General features: G+C 49.1%; 1 protein-coding gene across 1 annotated transcript in view; it reads left to right on the top strand.

Moving 5' to 3' along the window:
• The window catches only part of LOC107213198 (BPI fold-containing family B member 4-like), a 41,446-nt gene extending 18,268 nt beyond the window's left edge, over window positions 1-23,178 (top strand). The window contains exons 4-20 of the mRNA XM_015647307.3: window positions 6,848-6,971; window positions 10,319-12,252; window positions 12,830-12,959; window positions 13,692-13,806; window positions 14,256-14,360; window positions 14,606-14,761; window positions 16,309-16,372; window positions 16,746-16,809; window positions 17,236-17,327; window positions 18,353-18,526; window positions 19,094-19,147; window positions 19,730-19,897; window positions 19,991-20,058; window positions 21,118-21,160; window positions 21,644-21,707; window positions 22,053-22,129; window positions 22,683-23,178. Of these exons, the coding sequence (XP_015502793.1) occupies window positions 12,848-12,959; window positions 13,692-13,806; window positions 14,256-14,360; window positions 14,606-14,761; window positions 16,309-16,372; window positions 16,746-16,809; window positions 17,236-17,327; window positions 18,353-18,526; window positions 19,094-19,147; window positions 19,730-19,897; window positions 19,991-20,058; window positions 21,118-21,160; window positions 21,644-21,707; window positions 22,053-22,129; window positions 22,683-22,706 (1,380 nt within the window). The 5' untranslated portion in view covers window positions 6,848-6,971; window positions 10,319-12,252; window positions 12,830-12,847 and the 3' untranslated portion in view covers window positions 22,707-23,178. The remainder of the gene's footprint in view (window positions 1-6,847; window positions 6,972-10,318; window positions 12,253-12,829; window positions 12,960-13,691; window positions 13,807-14,255; window positions 14,361-14,605; window positions 14,762-16,308; window positions 16,373-16,745; window positions 16,810-17,235; window positions 17,328-18,352; window positions 18,527-19,093; window positions 19,148-19,729; window positions 19,898-19,990; window positions 20,059-21,117; window positions 21,161-21,643; window positions 21,708-22,052; window positions 22,130-22,682) is intronic.
• Window positions 23,179-23,831: the final 653 nt, after the last annotated feature.

The raw sequence follows: 23,831 nt of genomic DNA, 5'->3' as shown, positions 1-23,831 counted from the left end.
CAAATACAAAAGAATTTTGTGAAATATCTTCAGTGAACCTTTCTGGCTTTTCCCTTCACCCTGTGCACTTGTTCTCATGAAATCTTAATGTGAGACTGGGGAGGCCAGGTGAGTGAAGTCTTTGTGTTTGTAAACTCACAGAACCTCAAAGGTGGAAAGATCCCAGCACTCAGGATCTAAGGGTATTTGCTGCCTCCCCGGCACAGGGAATCCTCTGGGATAGAGGGTGACTCTCCCTGCATTCTCTATCCCAGAGGAAATGGTATTCTGGGAAAGCTCATTTCCTACAGACTTTAAATCAAGTGATGCTGGTGGGGCTCTGGGATTTAAGTGTTCTCCACCTCTGCAATGTCTGGCAAGTCCAGCTGTGCTTCCAGCATTTGTGTGCCTGGCCAGTGCAGGACCAGCCAGGCTTGGGAGTGTTTACTTGCATTTATGTGGGCCTTGAAAGGCTCCTTAAATTGTGTGAAGTTAATACAATGGGAAATGGATTTTTCCTGCCCATCTGAGCAAGCCTTTAGTGATTAATGCTGTAAAATAAAAACAACAGCAACAAATTCAGTTTTATAATGCGCTGTGGATTTCAGGTCTGTGAAAAATGTGTTTCATAAAAGAATTTTTTCCTCCTCCTAGAACTGTTTCAAAAACACCTTATCTCCAAAAAAACCCCTTGCCTCCACAGCTGCATTTGGATGCTAATGGGATACATGGCTTCATAATTCTTTGTCTCCTTTCTTGAGTTTGTGCAAAGCTAAAGTCTATTGCAGGGCAGAAATGTTCTGCTGGAGAAAAGCTGAGCAGAGGAGAGGCTCTGCTCTCTGGTTGTGAAATGACTTTTCTCATCTGTTTTTCTCAGAGAGATGCATTGTGTGCCATAACTACAGCCAGAAAAAGGGAATCCTGAGGTGGAGAGTGAGCTGCCACAACCTGCAAGAGGCAGCTCTGTGTCATTTGCTGTGGGCACAGCTGATCCAGGGCTCTCCCACCCTTAAGTGACAAATGTCCAGCCCAGCCAGGTGGGTCCTGCCCGACTGGGGGCTTGGCCCAGCCTTCCAGGGGTTTATCCCTAATCCACTGGGCTGGATGTTGGCCAGGACTTTGTCTGAGAGGTTTCAGAGGCTCTGTTCCGAGCTGTAGCCAAGCACACTCCGAGTTGGAAATAATGGCACGCTGCGAGTTGGGATATTCTTCCTGCTTATGGAGCGATCCAGGAACGGCAGGCACGGATTATATGACTTGAATGCTGCACTATTTATGATGTGTGTTCAGCCACCTAAATCACATTGGCAGTGTTCGAGCTTTGCCTGGATAATTGATTCAAATGTAAATTGAATGAATAAATCCCGTACAGCTAAAATATGCCCTCTCTTTATCTTGATTCTTTTTTCTTCTTTGTGCTGAATGGCATAGAAAATAGGGAGTTAGAATCTCATAAATAGATATTTGACTTCCTTTGTTGAAGGCAGGTAGAGTGAGGTTTGTATGGTCTGTTTGGAAATGCTTTACAGTTCTGTTTATTGAATTACGAACCTGTTTATAACTTGGCTTCTGTATTTCTGGTCAATAATCTGCTTGCGGCAATGTTTGTGCTGCTCTTCAATGGCAAGACCAGGTGGTTATTTATTTCAGTAAGTGCACATTAGTCAAGGGCAAAGTATCAGAGAAATTCTTTTTGTTGTTGTTTTTATAGCCTTCGAGTGAAATATTGTGGGGAATGTGTGCCCAGCTGGCATCAAAGGCTGCTTTGGTTTGGGAATCTGCTGACAGGGACTTGAACTGGCATCAGGACAAGCCTTTGTGAGCTTTTTGGGAAGGTTTTAAGCTGTTTTCCCTTAAGGCTTCCCTGTTTCATGAGACAGGACTGATGTGCTGACTAACACCAACAAAGCAGCGCTCTGGAGCTTTCCCCCAGCCTGGGTGTGTTTAATCAGCAATTCCACAGATGGAAACTCCTGGGACTGGTGTCTTCCCAGTATGGTCTGGAGGTCCTTCACTCCCTTCTCCCCAGAGAACACTGCTCCTGGAGCAAACATTCAACCAGTGAGTGGAATGAAGTGCTTGGCATTCCTCAGGCTATTGGGGTGTTTTTCCTCTCTCAGGGCAGGAATCCCAATGGTGCCCACACTGGGCACTTGCTGCCTGCTCAGGATTTTGCTCTGCCCTCGTCAGCTTTCCCTTTGCTCTGGCATTAAAATAATTAAAACACCCCAAGTGGATCATCTCTGTCCGTTGGGACTGTCGCTCCTCGCTGGCAGCTCTTGCTGTCAGGCCCTTCAGAGGCACCTGCACTTTGCAGCACATGTTCAAACACCCACCTGCCTCCCCCCACTGTCCTGGGAGCCAGAGCCCACTGCAGTGTGATGTCCATGAAGTGTGATATCCATGAAATGTGTCGCTGCTCCTGCAATGCTTCCCTGTGTCCTTAGTGTCCGTGTGAATGTCCAGACCTGTTTTGCATCTCATCAACTTCTTGGCTTAGGAGATGTCCTCTGGCAGAATACCCCACGTTTTAATTGCTGATGTGAACATCCATTTCCTCCTGCCAGTTTTCCAGAAGCCCCAAATCCCACTTCAGCTGTGTCTGCTGCAGTTCTGTTTGCTGGAGGGCCGGTGCCTCTGTGATTGTTTTATTTTGCTTCTCTTCCTGCTCACCTCACCGTGGTGCTGGGGCTGCTGCTCTGGGGTGATGGACCCACCACACCCTGGGGAGTCTGCAGTGCTGGGATGTGCTGCCTGTACCATTCCCAAAGGCATTCCAAATTCCATCTTTCCATGGCCCCTCCACCTTTCCATTCCCCCTTCCCACCCAGAACACCCAAAGCTCCCCTGACTGTGCCAGACTCTGTTGCTTCTGCAGCTGTACAGGAAGAGCTTTGTCTGTGCCCTGTATCTGCTGCCAGCTGTTGAACATCAACATTTATAGACTTTTTTTAAAAAATAAAACTTCTTGTTTGTGCATTTTTTTAATAGGGGGAAATTGCAAATAAAAGAATTCATGTCCAGACTTGCCACTATCCAGAACCTGAACATCCCTCTCCTATTTCTGCTGGGCTGTTAGGAATGGGAGATTTTGTGGCTGGCTTCAGAGACCAGCTTTGGCTATTTAGAAAACATCCATTCAATAAATCATAAGGGGAGCAGCTGCCGTTCTCTGCTGAGCAAAGGCACATCAGATAAAATATTGCTCATTTATTCGGTTTGGTAGAAATAAAGTTGCTGTAGTGGAACATCATTACAGACTGTTCTTAATTCACCTCAGGGCTATTTCTAATAGCAGCACACAACTCTCCTGTGACAGCCTGAGTGAATGAGATGGGTGTTTTGATGTCAAGCTGAATGTAAGAAAGGTTTTAGGAATCAAAGCTTTGAGAGAGAAATAACTACTGTTTGTGCTGTGATACTGGAAGAGGTCCTTGTTTTATTATTAGCACTATAGCTATTGAAAGCCCTGACACTTGTTCCTGGGGGATTTGAAGCAATTCAAGCCGTGAAATACCGTTTCAGCTCAGCCTTTTACAAGTCACTGCGTGTCGGTGAAGCCGAAGGTGGCTTTGATCGCTGGTGGAGGCACCCAGGGCTGGCGTTAACTTAATAATATTAGTTTGATTTTCTCAGCTGTGTGGCAGCTGGGAGCCCTGAAACCTCCAAGCAGTGGTGCACAGCAGATATCTGCTGCTGGCCAAGAAGAAGGGCTGGGGAGGTGCTGTCCAGTGCCTCTGAATTCAGACCTGCTGCTTTGCACAAAAGCAATCAGTGTCATGCTCAGTAATGGGGCCATGGCATCTGTAGGGATGGTTTCCACTGGTCTGAGAAGATGCTGGAGACTGTTACTTTAAAAAGAATAAAAAATCAAGTCTCAAGATGTCTTATGTCCTTCTTTCATCAGGGCTTGGTGAAAACAAGGGAGAATCCTGTGGCTCTGAAATTGCCACTGTATTACAGCGGGACAAACAGCCACTGCCATGGTGTTTGCTGTGTTGTGTCCTTAATGCCCACTCACCTGGGTGAGGCAGCAGGTGTTTCACCTTTGTTTGGTGTGGCATGCTGCAGAGGGGAGCCTTGCATCCTGCTCTGCCACAGGGTGTTGCTTTGCCCTTGCTTGTCTTATTCTCTAAAAAACAGAGGCAACTTGTGGAAAATGTGTGTTTGCTCCAGCTCCCAGAAAAACAGCTTTTGTTTCTGAGAGTGTTCCAGCTCACAGTGCAGGAGCAGGGCTGGATTCCTGTGTGTGAGCTGTGCTTGGCTGCCAAACCCATGCCCTTCCCTGGGGTGGAGGTGCAGGACTGCCCTCGCTGTCGCTGACACTTGGTCAAGGCAGCACCATCACCCCTCAGTCCTGGGGTTTCCTCAGGAGCCTCCTCACCAGCGGCTCTGGAGGGCCCTGTGGGGAATTCAGTGTGAGTGACTGGATGCTCGTGGTTCCTGGGAAGAAATGGACAGCTGGAGGGAAGGATTTGCAGGGTGCTGGTGTTACCAGAGTTTCACATGCAGCATATTTCACGTGCCCATGGCCGTGACACAGCTGTCCCCTGACAGCCCAGCTAGCCCCTGCTTACAATAACTTCTGCTGGAAGAGAAAAAAACAATTGCATCCTGAAATAGCAAAGCTGGAAGAGCAGAGCTCTCCTGCCAACTGCTGCTGCTGACCTTGATTCTGTGTGTGAGGCCTGCAAAGTGTCATAATTCAATGAGAATATTTATACTGAGCTGCACGGCACAAGCTCAAAGATTCCCAACTCCTCATTTCCATCTGACTAATTTCACATGGCATATAAGGGAGTCAGGTCTTTTTATTCAGACTCTCTGCTCCAAGTAAACCTCCAGAGTGCTCATCTCCTATACATAAAAGTTGCCCAAAATAGTGGTGATGGAGATGTTTAGTTCAGCTGTATTTCCATGCTATCGGTGACTTTGTTAACAGCAGGCCCCTGCAGACGCTGTCCCTTTGATGCTGGGTGCTGTATGGCACATTAAAAATCCTTAACTTGGTTCTAAAGCCTCACTAAAAACCCTACTGGGACTTTGATGTTGAGAAGATTCCACTCAAAGCACCCAAACCCTGTGAAGCTCCCCAGCCTTATCTCGAAGGCAGGCCGGGCGAGCCGCTGCCTCGGGCGAGAAAATATCAGTGGCAGATTCGAAACGTGTAGTGATTATTTACGGTCTGAGCATCTGCAGTCAGGAGAGGCTCTTGGAAATTACCAGATCCCAGTGATGCTGTGAGAAATCCTGTTCTTCATTTTGAAGACAGTTTGGAGGGCTGCACGCTGTGGTTCAGTGTTTGGGTATCAGGTGCTGAAGCACCTTGGTGGAGCACGTGGTGATTTCACACACAAATTCCAGTTGTAAGCACCTGTGCCCCCAAATGTTTACAAAGGGTGTTCCTTGCTCAGTGATGGGAGGCTAGAAGAAATTGTGGAAGTTTATTTAGGTTTTAATTAGTGTTGCAGTGGGTTTTGAACCATGACACCTTCCTTGCTGCTGCAGAGGTGAGGGACACATGGTTCTTTCCCACAGAATGTGGGGTGGCTGTGGCCTTTGGCATGGCTGTGACAATGAGAGCGTCCCTTTGTGCACGTGCTCTGCTGTGGAGCTTCTTAATGGATGTTGTTAACAGATCAATCTGTGCTATCAAAGTTTTGCTTTTACTATGTGGGTGAAATCAGCCTTGAGCCATGTTGTTTTTAAAACTTAGAATCATAGAATGGTTTGGGTTGAAAGGGACCTTCCAAAATCATCTAGTCCAACCCCCCTACCACGGGCAGGGACATCTTCCACTAGACCAGGTTGCTTCAACCTGACCTTGAGCAGTCCCAGGGATGGGGCAGCCACAGCTTCTCTGTTCTACTGTCTTACCAACCTCATTGTAAAAATTTACATCCTTATCTCTAGTCTAACTCTTCCCTCTCTTAGGGAACAGGCCCTAATAAAATATCTGTTTTCATCATTCTGAGTGTGTATCTGTGATGCTGCAGTCTGAGTTATCTGGCCCTGGCATGTGCCCCAAGTGTCTGTGCCCAGGGCTGGCATTGCACTCCTGGCCATGTGTCAAGTCGATGTCAAATTGCTCTTCTAAGTGAAAGGGGAATTAAACGTTCTCTCTCTGTGTTGTCTTTATTGCGTTTGGTGCGCAGGAATCGATCTGCCCGCACAAGGAGTCGCTTTAAGGAGCTTTACACCCTTCATCAACCATTTTCTGTGGAACAAGCAGCGCATTTTCCGTCCCAGCTCCAAAACCCCAGCGTTCCATCACCCGCCCCGCCGCCCTGCGCTGCCCGGTGCCCCGGGGGGCTCCGGCTCCCCGCCCGTCCCTGCCAGCAGGGGGCGCTGCAGCCCAAGGGAGCCGCCCTGAGCTCCGGGGACCGCGGGTTCGAGTCCCGCGGGTTCCAACCCCGCGCGGGGTGTGCGGACCGCTCTCCCTGCTCCCGGAGTGTGCTCCGCCGCCTCTCCCTGGTGCTCCTGTGCGCTCCGTGGGTGTATTTCACCAGCCTGCGGGCAGAGCCCTCCAGGCCTGTCCCCAGGTTAGCACCCGCTGCGCTGCTCCTCACTCCGGTCTCTGCTTTCCCTCTCCGAGAGCCGAGGTCCTCGCCCGCCCTTTGCATTGGAACGCTTCGGTGTGGAAGCGTGGGGACCCGGGGAGGACGTGTGAGATAGGTGGCATCTCCTCGGTGGGAGGACACGCGATGGGTGCTCACAAATAGCAGCGCCGGTGTGAACGCGGATGCTGAGCCCCGCGGGGTCAGAGGCAGCACAGCCTCTTTGCTGTGACCCCGTTCTTTGCCCTCCAGCCTGCTCGGGATTTTAATGCCCCTTTGTCCTTTAATGCCTTTTTGTCTCCTCTTTTCAGAACCGCATCATTTTGATGCTTGAGACAGGATCGACACACCACCACCAAACTGATGGAAGGGAAATGGCCCCTGGGTGAGTTAGACCTCATCCATGCTCGTCAGGCTAATTAACTCATCAGCAAGGTTTGTTTAACATGAACTCACTCTCTGGTTTCAGCTGCAATTTCTTTAGAGCAGTCGGTGTCTTCCTGGATATAAGCATTTATTTCCATAACGCTGACTCCAAACCCTGCCTGCCTGCAGGGCTGTAATTTATCCCCTGAGGAGCATCTGGACAAAGCAGGGCACTAATTCTGCCACCTGTGCTGATGATGTGTCCGAAGAGACTATGTCAAGTCTCTATTAAAAACTGCGACTAAGACAGAAAGCCTGAAATCTTTACTTCTAGAAGATGTATGAATGTAATATAAAGCTGCTGCTAATTCTTCCCAGGGATTAATGGAGACTATCAAGGACAATTTCACTCAATACTGCTTTTCTTTTTGTAAAGGAAAGCTTCCCCAAACCTCAGGCAAGGCAGAAACATGACTTTGAGTCTGTGTCGCTATCCTTCAGTCAAACAGAATTAGCTGTCTTTATTTAAAAAGTCTTTGCTGGCACCACAGTGCCAACACTTTCTGAGACAACAAAATGGACAGAAATCCATTTTCCAGCCTGAGAGGAAGGGAAAAAGTAAATTGGAAGAATGAAGAGTGAGGAGGAATTGAGGCGTTCACAGCACTCGCAGTGCGAGTGATTGGAAGTGATGGGAAGAAAGCAGGAGAGGGATTCATTTGCTTAAAACACAGAACTGGAATTGACTTTGAGCTGCACGTTGCATCACTGAGGAACCATGGCTGTGCCGGGGGTGTGCTGTGCAGCAGCAGGAGGGGAGGGGTGGAGGGAGGGAGAGATGCTGGTGTAGGTGAGCTACTGCAGAAAGCAGGGATGGCTCTGGCCATGCACCCCAAACACAGGGCAGACACAGCTGGTGTGTGCCCCGGGGTCCATCACTGGAGGCTCCTGGCAGTCCTTCAGGAAGGTCACAACCTCTTCTGCTCACCAAGTGTGCCTTGTGTGAGGACAGCTGAGAATGGATGCCCCAGGGAAACCTGGAATGGGCGAAACCTCAAAGTCCAGATGCAAAATACCCACCCAGAAAGGTGCTCAGGGCAGCACTTTGGCTGCACCTCAGTCTTTGCAATGACAGATACTGATAAAAAACATTGCAAAACTTGGTGAAGCTGGGAAAGGATTTACAAGGCTGCCCAGGCTTCCTTGGTGTCCCTGTGAGCCCTCCAGCCTGTGTTGCTGTCAGTGTTGTGTTGGGGAGCTCTGAACACAGGTCTGCAGAAGTGTCTGTGCTGCAGAGTGTCCAGTGAGTGACACTTTCGGTGCATTTCTTTCCCATCTCGCTGTGCTGTATCTGACTAATGCAGTTTGTCCCTTTTTGGGGGCTGATAACATTATGCTTCTCTCCCTTCTGTTGGCGTCTCAGAAGAAGAAAATTTCCTGTCTATAAAATTCCTGGAGACATCGATTTGTGCTTATTTCATGGCAGTGATTTTACTCGGCTTTGCTGTTTATGCGCGGCATTGCGGATGCTTCCAGAAATCAATGCTGCTGCTCTGCCTCCTCCTGACAGGCAGCTCCTGGGAGCTGCTCCCCGTGCCTCTGTGTCCTTCTCCCTGTTCTCCCTCCTTGCCTGAGATTATGTTCGTGCTTCTCAAGTTCCCCGTGTAGGAAACTGCACGGCTGGGTGATCAGACACGGGTACAGCTGGAAAGGAGGGTTCTGACGTCTGCCCACGCACACCCTGCCACGGCTCTGGGGTTTGTGCATGGAGCAGCAGCCCCGGGTCAGCGTGAGCTTGGCAAGGCTGGCTGTGCTACAGGAGTGATGGGTATTAATTAAACTTCTCTGCCCTCCTGGGCTGCTGACAATGGGAGCTGCTAAACCAGCTGTAAATCTGGCCCTGGGGATTGTGGGTTTGTGTCAATCCTGGGCTCAAGTCGAGTCCAAAAACTTTAGGAGGGTTTGAGTCCTTCAGTTCTTACTAAAACTTTCCAGGTCCTTTCTAGGAGACTCTAGTTTATGTTTTGTTTAAATCCTATTTTGTTTAAATCCTATTGCTAGAAATTAGTTTTGGAGCCTGGCTCTGGGAGGATTAATCCATCCCAAACCAACCAGAACACAGGTGACTCTATAGAGACAGTGCTGCACTAATGCCATGTTTCTGATGCTGAATTCAGCGTGTTACACTGCATTGGGGAGCTCAGAGACAGCTCCTTCCTTCCACTTCCCTGAGCAATTTCATTAACAGGATTGGGGAAAAATCTCCCCTGAGCAAGCCAGCTTGCAGTGAGGCAGAAGAAACAGAGCAGTGAGTGACACTTTTCCATGTGCCTGTTTTCCAGGCTCTGGACTGAGCTGCCCCTGGCCAAGGTGCCTGACCCCCTCCCAGGGCAGCTCTGCTATGTTGCCATATTCCCCAGTAAAATGCACAGTGGGGAAAACAACATCACCTGAACTTCAGCATTTCAGAGATCAGGCTGGGAGTTCACAGCCCAGCTGCAGTCAGCACTTAAAACTTATTTTGTTCCCCCCTGGCCCTTTCTCAGTTTCTGCTCCAGCACAGCAGTTTGCTGTGTCATTTTCCTCCCTGAGTGCTTCTTCCTTCCCCTTGAGCTGCCGACTTCTTTTTGGCTTCAGGGAGTTCCTTCCATCGACATCTGGGCTGAGCAGTTCATTAATGTTCAGGATCTGTTTGGAAGCAGTCACAGACTCCCAGGTGTCCCTGAGAGGGAGAAGGCTGAACATCTGTACAAAGCAGCTCCATCAGAGGCTGCAAGTCCTGCCACCAATTTTATGCTTTTCACCTCAAGAGAGAGGATTCAGTTTATATATACTCTTAATAAGGATAAATACTCTTAATAAGGAGTTACTATTTGCCCATTAAAAAATTTTAACACTCTGAGGTTACTCCTTTTAGTTTAATTTTCATTTTTTATTTGTCACATAACAGTGAAGAGAAGCTGTGCTCCTGTAGCCTGCAAGCCTCTGGAATGTCTAAAAACCACCATCTGTCATTAAAATATAGTGCAAAAATTCTGATTTTATTTCATCTTCAGCATTGCTCAGCACTTTAATTTGACCTGTATGGTGCAATTCTCCTAAGTTTTCCCTAGGCTTTCATGGCTCTGAATATTAGAGAAAAAAAAGTCAGTTAATGTAATCATACTTAATAAATTATTACATTTAATTACTTTAATATTATTCTTCTAAAGATCCTGTTGCTGTTTAACCTGCCTTCTTGCAGAACCCCGAGCCTGGGGCAGTGCAGGATGGCAGAGGCTGCTCTGGAGCATTTCTTCTCTGTGGGTGTTGGTCTTTCCTTGAGCCCTTCTGCTTTCCAAGAGTTGTGTTGAGACAATCTCTTCTACAATTTCTTGCAATGCTTTATTTTAATATATCTTCCCTTGTCACTGCAGGACTGAATCCAGCCTCCTGGTAAGTGATATCTAAATCACTGCTGCAAGGAGAGGATGAAATATGGGCGCATGAGAGGGGAGACAGGGGATGTGACTGAGGAGGAAAAAGTCACAGAGCAAGAAGAAATATGGACAAGGTGTGTGAAATGGGCCACGTTCCTCAGAGCTGCTGTCACTGCCGTGGTTCAGGTGTGGTTCAGGACGTGTGTGCATGGACACGGATCTCTGCCTCTGGCCATGGAACAGCGAGAGGCTCCGATGGGAGCGCGTGGCTCTGCTCTGTGCACGTACACGGCGACTTGGGTGCTCTTTACACACGCAGGGGCACTCTGAAACCAGCTGGAAATCCACTTTTGTTCATGCTCAGCAGCTGGCTTTTGCCATCAGTGATATTCCTGCAGCCTGTACTCGGCTGGAGCAGTCTCATCAACACTTCACTGTGTTCTTGGTGACTGCTCAGCCTGGGCCATTTGGATCTTTGAAAGGGGACAAAAAAGGAGCAGCATGGATAGGTTACCCATTAAGATCATCTAGTTCAACCCCTGGTTTTGGGACTAGACTGTCACCAGCACATCAAATACAGTCCTGGTTGAATGTTAAATAAAATTTCTATGACAAGCAAAAGTCTGGTCCATTGAGCCTGAGCCCAGGGCAGCACATGCTGAGGGACCCAGTGCAGGAACACACCTTGTGCAGTATTGAAGAGCATCCTGAGTATATTTTTCTGCCTTCTGTATTCCCAGGAGACAACTAGCCCTAAACTCACTGTGGTGGTAGCAGCTTTCTCCTAACTTCAACCTGAATGTATCAGCTGGTGTTTGTTCCTGTGCCAACCGTGTCCCTGAGCCCAGGCAGCTCTCCTCCCTCTCTCCTCTCCCATGTTTGTGGAGAATGATTGTATCTCTGCTGCTCCATGTTCCATGAGGCTGAGCACAGCGCCCCTCTCCTCCTCCCCAGCTCTCTCAGTGCTGCCCAGCTTCCCTCACCTCCAAACCAGTGGAACACGGGTGACCAGACCCAAACAAAGTGCCCAGATAAGATCTTCCTGGGGCCCTGCACAATGGAAACTTCTGCTAAGCCCAGCCAAGGCATCTGCTGAGGGCTGAGAGCCTCATTCCTGCAGGATGAGACTTTCCTTTGAAATCCATGTTGCTGCTACCAGTGTTCAGTGTTGCTTATTCAAAACCACGTTTATCTTTGGCTTTGTGCATTTCAATACAACTTCATTTTTTACTGTGGATTTGTGACACTTTACAGATCCATCTGAAATCAATCTAAATGCCAGCCTCTATAAGATCTCAGCAACCCTCCACATTGCTATTTGCCAAGAAAATCTTTTCCCAGAACTCCACTTGAAATAGGAATGAGTCTTTTAAGTCTCACACCTCCTCAGGGATTGGCAGAAGTAGATAGTTTCCTACTCTAAGTCTCCTTGAACCCATGTTCCTGTGCTCTGTGTGCTGCCTCCCTGCACGGGCAGCCCCATCAGCCTTCTGCCAGGTTCAGATGCTCCAGCAGCTCTCACAATTTCCTAAAATGTTGTTTTCCTCAAAGCATAGGGATCCCCAATGGATACACCATTGCAGGGCATCCTTTTTAAGACAGACTGGGGGTGGGGGGAAAGCAGCATCTGAGTGATCCAGGCCACAGAGGGGAATGGCAGCCGGTCAAGTCAGGAGTGACGTTGCCTTGTATAAATCAAAGAGAGGTGGCAGCTGGGTGTTGCTTGCAAGGAGCAGGAGAAAAGGGATGGCTGCTCTTGGGCCAGGGACCTGAGTGGAAAAGGTGTGTCTGCTTGGCTGCAGCTTTTATATAAGGGCCACTTCTTTCATCTCAGCTCTGGGGGGGAAAAAGGGACATCGCAGAGTCTCAAGGAGTCCAGAGGAGCCTGAGCAGAGCCAAGAGCCCATCCCAGCTGGCTGCAGCTGAGTCAGGTAACATCCTCTGTGTGCTGGTTGAGTGGTGGCAGGGACCTCACTCTGGAAGTGCTTGACTGCTTTGGTTGGAGACTGGAGCTGGGCACCAAGCTCCTGATCACCTCGCTGTGTCTGCTCTGTCATAATTAAATTTATATTAGTAATTATAAAGTTATAACTTCTATCTAGCTTATTTTAATCACTTGTGTTTTAGTTTATTGCTTTTGAAAGGTAGAAGGAACACAGATAATCCTCAGATGCTTCCCTTGGCAGAGCCCCTCACCATAACATAATGTAACTTCGCATTGCAGGGATACAGAAATAACTTAAACATCAAGTTTGGCTTTATTTGTGTGAACATTTTTGGCCAGTCACAAGGGGTGAGGAAAGGGCTTTTATTGACCCACACATGGAGCCTGTCCATGTGTGTGGACATGAAGAAGGTTCTGTTGCTCTGGGCTTGAGCTGAGTCTCCTTTGATCCGGATAACGAGTAAAGGAGGGATTCCTTTCTTGACTTCTTTCCTCATAAAGACACTGGGGTCACTTCTGAGAGTCTTTTTGTTCACTGTCCCCTCTGATGTCTCCCTTGTCAGCAGGGGAATCTTCTGGAGATGATGGTTTTGAAGCTTTTTGGAATCATCTTTTTCTGTGGCCTCCTCTCACCCTCGCAGGAGGTTTTGTCTGGGCTGTCCTGTGCCGTCAGCCCGCGGGCGATGCAGAACGGTAACTACAAAAACCATGCATTGTGTTTGCTTTGAAAGCTCTGTGGGACTGTGATGGGGAGTAAAATTTCCTGAGTGTCTTCATCTTTATTTCATAACTCCTCGGGGCTGCAGACTTTGCTCAGAGCCCTTGAGAGCCATCACCAGATTCACGGGTCAGGGAAATCTCTGCTCCAGAACTGGGGCATGTTTCAGCTCCAAGCAGCCACACAGAATTTCAGGGCTAGATCTGGGTTATTTCCTCTTTTTGTCTCAGTTTCTCATTTCCATATTGGAGCAGCTGATATTTGACAAACAGCTGCTGTGAAGTAGCAGACATAATCATATTTGCAATGTTCAAGCTTGTTTCCAGTTGCTTCTACTAAAAAAATCCAAAAGCCAAAAGCAAAAATAAACAGGCAAATAACAATCCTTTGACAAAGGGGAAATGAGTTGTGAGTGGAAGCCCAGCCTCTGAGTGGGGTCACTGGTGTTCCTGGGAGTGCACAGCCAAACTTTGAATTGGAGTCTGGGATGCTTTCTACTGCTTCCCTTCCTGTTTACTTCACCAAGGGCAACTTTGGTTTATTGCACCAAAACTGTAAAATACCATCCCTGTGTTATTTGACTGCATGGAGACAGCTGATGTCTCCATGAGGACTTTTGGGGAGTGGAGAGGCTTTGCTGTGGATCTGCTGGAGTGGGGAGAGGTCACTGCTGCCCGTGCTGGTCCTCATGCACAGATGTTTTCCAGTTCTCTCAGATGCCATAATTCATAATGGGCTCATCCACCAGCACCTGCAGGGTCTCGTGGTTCCCAACATCATGGGTGAAGGGAGTCAGCTGAACTCTCCCACCAGCATCACGGAGTAAGTGAACCTTCAGCATCAGTTCTGAACAAGATGAGCTGAGCTGCCCCTGGCCTGGCTGGCCTGGGCTGTTATCCTTGTTTTATTGTGGAACTGAAATTCTGACCTGAATAACGTTGTTTGTGGGGTTGCAGTGTGGGTGGCAAGGGACACTGCAGGTTTTGGGTGTAGGTACAGAATGAATGACAGCCCTGGTGGTGCTGTTAATGCCTCACAGCACTGAGAGAGGGAAAAGGGACCATAGAGAGAAAAAGCAGACAGCTCTCCAAAATCAGCTTCCACCCCAGTCTGCTTCTAGGTTGCCTTCTTTTAGTCAGCTGTCTCTTATCCTTGTGTCTCCAGCAGAGGTGGCTGGGGTGCTGTGGGTGCTGTAGGTTCCTCCCTGGGTACAGCTGCTCAGCTGCTGGAAGGTGTTTTTGATTTGTGCCAGCCTTTGCTGTTGTTCACAGCCTGCACCTCATCAAGGTCCGGGTGCCCAGGCTGTCGGTGATGCTGCTGCCAGGGATCGGGGTCCAGCTGACCATCGGGGCAAAGCTGCAGCTCAGAGGCAACTGGTGAGTGGGGCATTCAGGATGGATGTTGAGAGAAACCCCTACCTTGACATATTTTGTATCTCTTAAGGATTTTGAGGTGTTTCTTACCTATAATAAAGTCACAGAGAAAAGCAGGCACGAAGAGACGACCTGTGGCATTGGTGATGGTCAGCCAGAGATAGAGGAGAAGGCTGTTTCTCCTGGCTTTGGTGAGTTTCTCTGGGTACAGGCTGAGAGATGGAATAATCCCATTTGCTTTTTCACAGCTTGGTTGGCCTGCTCTCAGAACTCATTGATATCTTTGTGGAGGTGAACATTACTGCGAACATTAAATGCACGAATTTTGAGTCTGGCACGTTCCAGGTTGTCACTGAAGACTGCCTCTGCATTCTTGGGGCTGTAAAGATCAAGGTCCTTTCTGGGTAAGTGCCTGTGAGTTTATCTTTCTGTTATGTGCAATCCTCTCCTCTTTTCCAACAACATGGACAGTCTGCCAGGCCACAGACGGTGCTGAGCTGACACAGAGCCAGGCCTCAGCGATGGAATTTCTTTCCTGTTGCCAATGCAGTTGCTCCGGTGGAATGAGGGTTAATTTTCCCTATTTTCTGTGGAAATTTTGTGGTCTGAAGCATGATGTTTGGTACCTTTCCCAACACACTTTCTCTAGAGTTAGCTAGAGAATTGATATCCAAAGGGTAGGAGTAATAGGGCTGGGAAAATTCCAGGAAAACGGGACCATTACTTTCCCTGGTTTTGTACTCTGCATTTGGCTGCTGTCCCAGGAGAATGCTGGGCAAGTGAAGTTTCCCTCTGACTGCTGTGGTTGTGTGTAATTCCATGCAAATGTCCCATCTCTTGCTCAGTCTTATTAAATTCTTGACAGCAAGGATTTGCTGACTTCATATATTGATGAACGCAGGAGTAAATTGATCATGGGAAATATTTTCTTCTCTTGCTTTTGAATTACTCACTCTTCAGGTTCATCAAAATTCTCCTAATTAATTTTTGCATTATGCATTATATTTCAATCAATGCAGCAGCTGCTTTGAAAAATGCTGTGTGAGTGAACAGAGGAACACGACTCACCTGCTCTGGGGGTCATGTTTTAATTTTGAGCAGGATTAAAGTGATGGTTTGCAGGAAGTACACTCCTGGGGGGGCAAGGGGAGTGTAGATACACACAAATGACTTAATGGCAGCTCCTCAGATGCATTTGTAGGCAGAATTTGGGCATAAACAACAGGTGCTCTATGAATTCCTGCTATCTGTGCCTTGCCAACTCAACAGTCCAGAAATATATTGATTATCAGACAAAACTGCCTCTGTGCTGCTGCAGGCATCGCACGTCCTGAGCGAGTTGTTCAGCAGCAGCGTGGAAATGTCACACAGCAGATTTCTCCTCTTGTTATTCCAGATGCAAATTGTTTGTTCCCAGAAACTAACATGAAGATATTTCTTAACAGCTCCCTCTTCCCTTAACTACAGCACTGATTTAAATACCAGAGGGAGACACCAAACACAAGGTTAGACTGTGAGAGGCTCACTCCTTTCATGCAGTGAAAGCTCCCTGAGAGCTGAAGGAAGAATTTCTTCGCAGAAGGGGCTGCCAAGCATTGGAACAGACTGCCCAGGGAAGTGGTAGAGACACCACCCCTGGAAGTGCTAAAAAAATGTGGCTATGGCACTTGATGTGGTTTAGTGGTGAACATGATGGTTGGACTTGACAATTTTAGATGTCTTTTCCAGCCTTAATGATTTTGTGAGTCTCAGCAATGAGTTAAATTATCCCCTCAGTGGGGTAAGTGGTTCTTTTATATCTCCAGCCCCTGCTCTGGTAAGCATCAGCTGCAGCCCTGAAGGGATGACTGAGGGTGTAAGAGAATGTAAAATGAAGGCTGGGGATCTTTTTGTCTCCTGTCCTGGAGCTTTGTTTGGGCTGATTTGGAGGTTTTTTCCCTTTCTTTTCCAGCTTACTCACCCTGTCAGTGAATGAGCTGGTGCTTCGTCAGCTGACAGCAACTCTGCCCGCTTTGGTATGGCTGAGGATTGTCCTCCTTTCACAGCTGAAACACAGAAATACTGGGAAAAACTGGTTATGAGGCCACAGCAAGATCCACTGTCTCTCTGTGCTGCTCTCCACGTCACTGGCATGGGCCATGGCTCTAGGGTGTCCACAGGGCTGCTGCTTGTAGGGTGATGCCTCAGATGTTCCCCAGGTCAAAACATTCCCCTTCAGTGTGGTCCCACAGCTCCAGGGATGCTCCACTGCCCCAGGTCTTTCACAGCATCCCAGCTGTGTCTAGAGCCATGCAATTTTGTCCCTGGAGGGGAAAGGAGGGAGCCTGGGCAGGCTGTGGGTGATGGTGGCCAGGGGGGTTTGAGCAGTTGTATTTCTTTGTGTTGCAGCTGTGTCCCGTGGTCGATATCGTGATGAACCTTGTGAACATCCATCTCCTGAGCACTCTCAATGGTGGGTTGCTTGTGGAGGGTGAGGCACTGCTTCCCTGTGTTTCCCACAGTGGGAACAAGTCCCATTTCCCACCTCAAGTCCCTCAGTTCATCAACAGAAGTCCAGCACTTCTGCAGGGCTCTTGTTGAGTCCAGAATTCACACCCCAGCATTCCAATGAACCGCTCCCACCTTGGCCCTCCTTATTCCATTTTTATGCATCACCTTTAGATTTTTCTTATCATATTTGATGCTCTTTTTGTGCTATATCCTAAAGGCAGATCCCACCAAGCTGAATTTGGGGGGGTTCTGGCTTTTGGAATAGCGGCAATCACCCCTCAGCCCTGAGTGCTTGGACCTGTTTGTGGGGGCTGGTGGCCATTGGGGTCAGGGAGGTTGTGTTGCTGCTGATCTCCTGGTGCTGGAATGGTCCTTTTCCTGTGTGTAGCCGTGATCCCGGTGGGCACAGCAGGAACAATCCACTACCAGCTGGCCAGCATCCCCTACACCTCTGGCAAGTTCCTTGGGCTGGATTTAGACGTAAGTCAATGCTGGGCAGCAGGACCCTGGGAGCGTGGCTGTGCTTTGGCTTTCAGTGTGCTCACCTCATCCCATGGGAGCTGTAGAATCCCTCAGGAAGCTGGGCTAATGGCTTGTCCTGGAAACGCAGCTCCTAAGTGCTTAGATCTCTATCCAAATCACCACTAAGCGACTGTGTGTGCATTTCTTCTTCTGCTCTGTATGCCAGATTACCCTGAGTCTGCCCCAGGCTGTGTCTTGGATGTAGCTGCTGGGATGAGTAGTTCTCTTTCTCATGGGATGAGCAGTTTTCCTTCTTGTGGGATGAGCAGTTTTCCTGGTCTCCCTTGCCCTGCAGACCTGGCATTGGTGCTTTTTGCCTTTGCTGTTCAGTCTCTGTGATGGGTGAATGCTACACCAGGCTAAAGGATTTATTTTTTATTTCTGTCTCACTGCGGGGTGGGGAGGGGGGAAGCAGCAAAAAAGCAAACTACTTGCAAAGAGGAGAGCTTAAAAAAAGCAAGCAGCTGGAGAGAAGCAAGAGGGACATGTGCACTAAAGAGGAGCAGGGGCTGATAGCAAACACTGCAGCCTGTGAAACCCATGCTGCTGCACTGGCTTTGGTGCAGTGACTTCATCGAGAGGAGCCTTTGCTCCCCAAGCCCCCTGGATGGTCAGAATCAGTTTCCTTAGCAAACAGTTGGTGTCAATGTGTGTCTCTGTGGAGCTGGAGGGTGGCTGGGGGGAGGTCTGAGTTTCACTACGTGCAGCACCATCACCCGTCGGTGCTTGGAGTGAGACCTCAGGGATGAAGTGCAGCAGTGGTTTGTCATTTGGACAAAGTGTTTTATTAGCTGATATCACCTCAGTTAGGCAGGCTCAGCCTCATCAGCTCCTACCAACTATGAGACAGTGAACTGCCCCGAGTCTGGTGCTGTCCTGAAGCTCTGAGGAGAGGAGGGAGGTTCAGCTGCTCCACACTCCTGTGAGGATCTGCACGTGCCTCGAAGCTTTGAGGACTGATGTCTGTGTCACCTCTCTTGCAGGGTGTGGTGAAGCAGGTGGGAGGCAGCACCATCCCCCACGACTCATCCCCCTCTGCTTTGCCTCCTCTGATGGACAAGCTCCTGCTCTTGGTGATGCGCCAGAGCTTCCTCAATGCAGTCCTGTCCCTCCTGCTCCAGCTGTCACCACAGACCTTCCCCTGCACGCCAGATGTTGTGAGTACAGCAGGGCATGGCTTTCCTGCTGGAGCCAGTGACGAGGGACAGGCATCAGCCTGCTCAGGGAGGTTTGGGCATTGTGTGTGCTCCCTGGCAGGGCTCGACCCCAGCACTCCTCCTGCACTGCCCAGCTGTGTTCCTGAGTGTAAGGACACCCCTGGGGACACCAGCAGAGACCAGCTGTGTGCTGGTTGTGCCATGGACTCCTGCAGGCTGTGATCTGTCTCAAGGAGTCTGCTAAGTGCCACTGAGAAAGGACATTGCATGTCTGCAGTGCCATTGCCTGGCTGTTTGCATTTCCCTTTCCTCTATTCTGCACTTCCAATGGGAAATGTCAGGGGTCCACACACTGCCAGGTGTCGAAAGCCTCTGGGGGACATCACCTTCCACAGCCAGGTGCTATCACCTTAACAAGCATCAGGAGTCACCCAGACAGCTGGGGAGCAATGGAGAGGGTGGGGGGCTCAGGGTGCTGTGTAATGGGGTGGCTCTGGCAGGGTTGGTGGTGTTGAAATCAGCTGGAGGAAGGGCTCATGGGGGCTGCTGGTGCTTCTGTTCCCACAGTTCTCCGGTGCCAGCCGCCTGCGTGAGGCCGTGTGGGCCATCTCTCCTGCTGGGGTGAGGAACTTGTTCTGGCACAAGGGTTTGTGTAAATCTCTCCAGGACACACCTGGATGTGCCATCATGCCCCTGCCAAAGGTCCCCAGTCTTCTGCTCTGCTCCTCTTGCCCCAGCATGGCCTGAGCCTGTCCTGCTGATGGGAGTGGGAGAAGGGACAGGGGGATTGCAGAGCCTCTGCCCAGTACCTGCTGTCCTGTGTGCCCTTGTCTGTTCCTGACTTCTCCTGCTCCCTGAACAGGGGAAAGCCTTCTCAGCTTGTAGCCATTGACATAGAAAGCTGATAAACATCTTCTGTGTCCTTATCTGGTATATTCCATTTCTTGGGCACCCTCTGACACCCACAGCCCCCTCTGTGTCCCCTTTTCCTTCCTCAGCCTCTTGTGCCCTCAGCATGGAGAGCTGATCTGTGCTGCTGGATCTATTTGCTCTGTGAATTTGGCCTGTCCAGGGTGTGTGTGACCTTGGGGAGGCCCTGTGGAGCTATGGGGCTGTGAGGGTCTGCCCAAGGACTGCCAGTGCCCTGCCTGGCTGGTGTGTGAGGTGCCAGCAGCCACCTCCATGCCCCCCCAATTCCCACAGTGCTCCGCCTGCAGAGGGACCAGTCCCCTGAGCATCAAACTGGTGTTGAGAGGGAACCCACTCATCCTCTTGGAAGAAAACAGAGCCACTGTCAAGCTTTCAGTCCTGATTCAGCTGTTTGGTAACAACTTGGATGGATCCATCCTCAATTTCCTGCTGCTGAAGGCAGTAAGTGTGGATGGGGCTGCCTGTGAGGGGTGCAGCAGGCTGGCTGGGATGGAGATGTTTCCATGGGCTGATCCCTTCCCTCTCTGCTTGCAGGACCTTGCTCTAAACGTCCGTGTGTCAATTGTTGGGGGCAGGCTGGTGCTGCAGCTGGCTTTGGGCAGGTGAGCTGTCCCCTCACACAGCTGGGGACATTCTCTGGGCTCCTGACTTGAGATGTTCTCTGTGTCTGTAAACCAGACATTTCATCTCCTGAATGTGAGAATTTCATACCTGACTGATGGCATAAGGTGGATGGGGTAGTTCAGGAAGGATTACAGCAGTTGGAAAGTTTTAAGAGGCTGGAGGAAAAGTGTGTCAGTTTTATAACAAGGAGGAATGAGGTAACCTGAATAATTGTAAGACTGTCAGCTTGACTTTGATCCTGGGCAGTGGTTAGAAATGCCTGATATTGGACATGAATGATAAAGCACTAAAGGAAAGTGCTGTCATTAATGCCAGTCAAGGTATGATTAAAGATTGGAGAGCGTTCCTTATAGCAGGAGGTTTGAGGATTTGGGGCCATTTAGCTTGTCAAAGAGCTGGATTTAGAAGCAAAATTGGCATAGCTTGTATGCAGCGATATAGGGGATAGAAATGTGTCAAAAGGCTTTTAATTCAATAGACAAGGGTACGACAAGATTTGATAGAAGTAGAAAAGAGAAATTGAAAGTGGAAATAAAGCATCCATTTTAGGTATGGATAGTCATGTGGTTGCAGTGATAGATGAGGAGCTATAGCAAATTCACCAGGTCCTTAAATCCAGACTCTGTGCTTTTACATAGAATCATAGAATGGTCTGGGTTGGAAGGGATCTTAAAGATCATCCAGTTCCTTCCCCCCTGCCATGGGGTTCCAGAAGCTCTGCTCTCAGCTGGCCAGGAGCTGCCTCCTTCCTGAAAGTGAATAATCTGGGCAGGGAGAGGGAAGGTGCAGCCAGGAGCTGTGTGTGCCCTGCTGCAGTGCTGCATCATTGACAACCAAATTAAAATTAGGTTAAGCTTTTATTTTCCTATTTTATTTGCTCTCTTGCAAGTGTGCCAGTCCCTGTTTTTTTGTGTTACAATGCAGGTGTCCCTTTGTGGGTCTCTGCCCATGGGCTGAGTGGAGGTGGCTGGGGTCTGTCTGTGAGCTCTGGCCGCTGCCTTGTGTCTGACCTGCTGTTTGCTCTCCTTTCCCTGCAGCACTTCCCTCTCCTTGGAGTCTTCTGATGTTGGCATCAGTAATGTAAGTCTCTAACTCTGGGCTTTACTGGGCAGGGAGAGCAGCCAGGCGTGATGCCCTGTGGCTCTTGGGGAGGGAGGGAGGGAGCCAGGCAGTGCCTGTGGGATGCTGTGATGGATTACCCCTGCTGATGGTCAGAGCTGTTAGCTGCTCTGAGATGTAGGTTGTAGCAATTCCTCTGTTGCTGGGGTTTCTTTTTTCCCTTCTGCCTTCTCTAATAAAGAAAATGTAAAGCTGAAATCTGTTTGTTTATTCACCTCTTCTTGGGCAAAGCTCACATCGAGCTGCAGCAGAAGCATCACGAGGCAGAAGTTTTTCTAAAGGAAGGACTGAATACAAATTGAAGAAGAAAAGTAGATTCACTTTAAAGAGAAGAGGGACTGTTCTTTTGCTGTGTCAGTGGGCAGTGGCTCGCAGTCCCGAGGGTCCTCCTTGCTGCTGGCATGGTCCAGGCAGTGCTGCTCACATGGTTTTTCTCTAATTCAGATCTCCAGCCTGAAGCCCCACTGCAGCAGTTTGCTTGTGGAAACATTTGTGCCTGTGATCAATGGTAAGGTGACCTGGATGTCTGTAAGGTTGGGAGCACTCTGAGTTCTGGGCAAAGAGGGAAGAGGGGGTCATGTCTCTGTGTGTGTGTGTTTGGAAGATTTTTTGGTGTGCTGGAGCCATTAAAACCCTGAAGTCCCCAATTTGAGGATGTAGTTAAAAGTCCAACCTTATATTTTCACCATCCCAGCCCAGCATCAGCTCTGGCTTCTCAGTGATGGAGAACCCAAGGGAAGCCAAGCACACAGTGGTGGCCCTGAGAAGCTCTGCTCCCTGTGCCCTCCCTGGAGCAGCTCTGTCATGGGGTGTGAGCTGGCTCAGCATGTGAGGACCTGTCTGTCCCCTGCAGGTGCCCTGAGCATCGGGATCCCTCTGCCAAAGGTGCTGCGCATCCCCTTGGTGAATGTGGAATTTCAGATAAAGACGGTGAGTGCTCACATGGGCTGTTCCCTCCTGCAAGGCACCAGGGCTGTTCACAGGAGCCTGCCAGTGGTGCCTGTGTGTGCAAGAGCTGTAGGCTTTAATCCTTAAGAGACTGGAAGGGCTGCTCTGTCTGACCTCCTTCAGGTTGGGAAATGCTGCCTGAGGATGTGATGCCCACACATAGTGTGGACCCAGCTGCATCAGGAGCAGGGCTCAGGCACTGGGGCAGGTCCCAGTTCCCTGTCTAGATCCTCTTTTCTTTCTGGAGAATTCACTGGGAGCAGCTCTGATGGGGATCCAGGCATTCAGGCAAGGCCTCTCCAGTGGCACCATTCAAAGTCTTGAGTTTGAAGCCCAAGTTCCAGCCCTGTTCAGTCTGGAGGGGCCCTTGAGGAGCCAGGATATTCCCCAACACCTCCCAAAGAGCTCTGTGCCCTCCTTATTACAAACTGGACATGAGGACCTTAGTAGGAGGGTTCTGTCTTTGTTGTGTGTTGTGAACCAACATCCCTTGACAGGAGATAAAGTGTTTGTGTTTCTCCCTGCTCTCCTTCAGGGCCTGATGGTGTTTCTGGTGTGAGCTCTGGAGCCTGAGGCATGGACAGGACTGTGGGGGCAGAGAGGAAGAGAGCAGCGAGGATGGAATGCCACGACCAGCATTATCTGCTTTTCTTTACTAAACTTGATTCAAGATTCTTGATAATATTTAAGACACTTTAAAGTGAATTGGCTTGTGTGAGTACAGCTTGACACTTGCATAAGCCAAACCTGACTGGCAGCTCTGTGTACAAATATTTATTTAGAGAAGTTGGTGTGGTTTTGGGGTCACAGTCACAGCAGGTGAGTGTGCTGCTGCAGTGGAATTGGGAAATTTGTTCTGAGGTAAAACTTTTCCTGATAGAATGAAAAAGTGAATTTGTAGTATGTGGCTACTGAAGTGGAGCTCCCTATCCTTGTCCAGGAGGGTGTGAAGTGCTGAGTGGGAGCTCAGAATGCATTTGTCATGTAACTCTTTTAATAAATGTTCCTACTTTTTTAGTGCTTGGAATGAAGTTCTGGTTTCTGATGCTTCTCAGGGCGAGCAGATCCCACTCTGGGATCTTGTTCCTTTGTGACAAATCCATATTTTGAGTTTAGGTTTGAAATCTCTTCCCACTTGAACTTCCTGAGGAAAAAAAATTGAACTTTCAGTGGCTCCTCCTGGCCTGATAACCTGCTGACCAAATGCTAATCCACAAGAAGAAATCAAAATTAAATTGAATTTCCAAAGGTCATGAAGCATTTCCTAATAGAATCTGGAGGGAAAACTTGCTTACCAGAGGACTGAGAGGTCTGATAGCCCTGGAAAACACTGTCTGCCTGCCAGAGCCATGTCTTCTTAGGCTGATGTCACAGCCTTTTGGTCCTACCTTCAGGCAGAAATGCAGAGTGGAATACTGCCCCATCCCTGGTCTGGTCAGTGCCAGACTGCCACAACCTCTGGGGACACAAGGAGTAAGTAACACACTCATAATAACATCCAGTGCTGGGAAAAACTGGTGCTGGAGAGGCCATTTAAAACCTGAGATTTGTCTTTTTTTTTTAACCCAGAATAATATGGGCTTTTTAAAATCCAAACTGCTGGGATTCTTGTCACTGGTCACTGTGGTCTCAGTAAATGGGGTGCCTGGAGGGAGAAGCAGAAGACCCTGATTCTCCAGCATGA

This window comes from Parus major, chromosome 20, assembly GCF_001522545.3.
Source record: "Parus major isolate Abel chromosome 20, Parus_major1.1, whole genome shotgun sequence".
Classification (NCBI taxonomy): domain Eukaryota; kingdom Metazoa; phylum Chordata; class Aves; order Passeriformes; family Paridae; genus Parus; species Parus major.
The sequence above is the reverse complement of the archived record's forward strand: the minus strand, read 5'-3'. Positions and strand labels throughout refer to the sequence as shown.